At 52.2% G+C, this 2,500-nt stretch overlaps 1 protein-coding gene across 1 annotated transcript in view; it reads left to right on the top strand.

Annotated features, from left to right (window-relative positions):
• Nucleotides 1-1,160: 1,160 nt before the first annotated feature.
• Nucleotides 1,161-2,500, top strand: part of LOC114572902 (T-lymphoma invasion and metastasis-inducing protein 2) — a 51,819-nt gene continuing 50,479 nt past the window's right edge. The window contains exons 1-2 of the mRNA XM_028604681.1: nucleotides 1,161-1,707; nucleotides 2,199-2,500. The exon at nucleotides 2,199-2,500 is cut by the window's right edge and continues 101 nt beyond it. Coding sequence (XP_028460482.1) covers nucleotides 1,346-1,707; nucleotides 2,199-2,500 — 664 coding nt within the window. The 5' untranslated portion in view covers nucleotides 1,161-1,345. The remainder of the gene's footprint in view (nucleotides 1,708-2,198) is intronic.

Genomic DNA, 2,500 nt, shown 5'->3' with positions numbered 1-2,500 from the left:
TGTAACTGAAAAACATTTAGCTAAAAATCTCACGTACCTGCTGCAGTCCTCTAAAGTACCACTAGGGGGACACGTACTCCCTGTTGGTTGAGTGTTGGTGTTTTTAAAAAGTTTTCATTTCAGAAATTTGGGTTTCTTTCCACCAAATTGTTAAAGAAACTAACGTGGAGGGTTCCCTACAACCGTTACTCTTCACAGGTAAAATAGAAGATCAGTTCACTACTTTTATTGAATTTGGATTTTTATTAATTTAATTTTATAGCATTTGAAAAAAATAAAAGGACAAAAGAACGTTGGAAAAAAAGCTCCAAAAACGATATTTTTAAAAAATCACTGAAAATAATCGACAAAAATGTTGGAAAAAGGTGACAACCTAACGCTAGCATGCTAGCTCGTTTTCAATAGCAAAGCACTGCTACAACACACACTAGTTCACCATAATCTCCAAAAGAACTACTTCCATGTGCTCCCTGGTTTAGAAGAAGTCTCCCAGCTGATCCTGCCTTGGAACTGACTGAAGTTGGAGAAACAGCCTTTCTTTTACTGTCTATGGACCTAGCTGACATGATCTACATCTGAGCTACTGAGCATGTGCGAGTGCAATCAAAGATAGTACAGAAGTTGAGAGGTCTCACTCTGTAGCTAAAACAGAGACCTGAACACAGGGTGAAAAGGGGAGCTGCAGCAATGTAGCCTCGTGAGACCATCCTGATCTGGCTGAGCTCCAGTTTTCCTCTCCCAGATCAGTCGGGCATCTTGAGATAGAGAAAATTTGGAGCCGTTCGCCAAACGACCGACCAATCAGCGTTGGTTTTGAGGCAGGTTTAGGTGGTGATAGGATTTTTGCCCCTTCCCAAAAGTTCTCCAACGGAAAGTTCCCAGATGGATATGCCGTGCAAATGCGAAGCAATCCAATTTTAAAATACAATTTTATGAACCTGAAAATGAGCATAATATGGGCTCTTTAATGCCGTGTGTCTCTCAGGTTTTTGCGATGGGGAACGCAGACAGCCACGCCAGCTTCGTGTCTCCCGCCAAGTCGCCGGCGTGTTCGCTGCGGCTCTCCTCCTGCAGGAGGGAGGAGGCACCACCATCATCATCGTCGGCTCGCAGCTGGTGGAGGACCAATCAGAGCCGTAGCCGCGGGAGGAACTACCTGAAGCCGCAGCAGGCCGCCGGGCCGCCGTACGCTTCCTGGCATTATGAACACGCCCCCACGCCGGGCGCCGCGCCTCCCCCCAGGTTCTTCACCAGAAGTACCGGGCAGAGCGTGGAGAGCACGTCTCTGCAGAGCAACGCCAGTGGTCGTGGCAGCCCCAAAGTGCTGCTCGGCAAAGACGGGAGCATGAGGGTGGAGTTCACCAACGCCAGGGGAGTCTCGGTGGAGACGCAGGGGCTCGCCGGCGCCACGACGGCAACCGAACCCTCGCTGCGCACCAGCAAAGGCAGCTCGCTGAGCTCGGACGGGTCCTGGTACGACTCGCCGTGGGGGACGGCCGGCGAGCTGGCCGACAACGTCTTCGTCTGCGCGCCGAGCAGCGGCCACGCTGCCTACTACTCGGCACGCACGGACGAGATGGCCAACGGTAACGCTATGGACGACTCGGTCGGGTTCAACGCCAGCGTCTTGTTCCCCGGTGCTTCCGGCGAGAACGGCGAGTTCTCCGGCGCCTACAACACGTGTTCCTCTGGGCCCACCGAGGACAGGTCAGTGAATACATCTACTCCAGTACCGTGTACTTCAGTAACAAATGTTGAGGTACTTGTAAGCTACTTTTCCCTGGGTCTTTTTCTGTTCATGCCACTTTCTATGTGTACTCCGCTACATTTCAGAGAGAAATATTGTGATGTGTGTGTGTGTTTATTATAATATGTATGTATGGATGTGTGTATGAATGTGTGTGTCTGTCTGTGTGTGTGTGTGTGTGTGTGTGTCTGTGTGTGTGTGTCTGTCTGTGTGTGTGTGTGTGTGTGTGTGTGTATCTCTGTCTGTGTCTGTGTGTGTGTGTGTGTCTCTGTCTGTGTGTCTCTGTCTGTGTGTGTGTGTCTCTGTCTGTGTGTGTGTGTGTGTGTGTGTATCTCTGTCTGTGTGTGTGTCTCTGTCTGTGTGTCTCTGTCTGTGTGTGTGTGTGTGTGTGTGTGTGTGTGCGTGTCTGTCTGTGTGTCTCTGTGTGTGTGTGTGTGTGTGTGTGTCACAGCGAGTTCTCCGGCGCCTACAACACGTGTTCCTCTGGGCGCACCGAGGACAGCGGCATCGGGGACTCGGTGATCCTGCCGGCCGACCTGCGAGACTTCAGCTCGGTCTCGCTGGACAGCCTTTACCAAAACACCGAGCAGCAGCCGCCCGCTGCCTTCCCTACCGCACCGGACACCGCCGGCGCCTTCTGCTGCTCGGCGCCGCGGCTGGATGACATCATCGCAGAAGAGGATTTGGGGTCAGGCGTGGAGCAGCAGCGGTACGTCTCGCTGACGCTCCCCTGTCGCAGGACCGAGTCCGTCG

Source organism: Perca flavescens, chromosome 18, assembly GCF_004354835.1.
Source record: "Perca flavescens isolate YP-PL-M2 chromosome 18, PFLA_1.0, whole genome shotgun sequence".
NCBI classification, from domain to species: Eukaryota; Metazoa; Chordata; class Actinopteri; order Perciformes; family Percidae; genus Perca; species Perca flavescens.
This window is presented reverse-complemented; position numbering and strand designations above follow the sequence as displayed.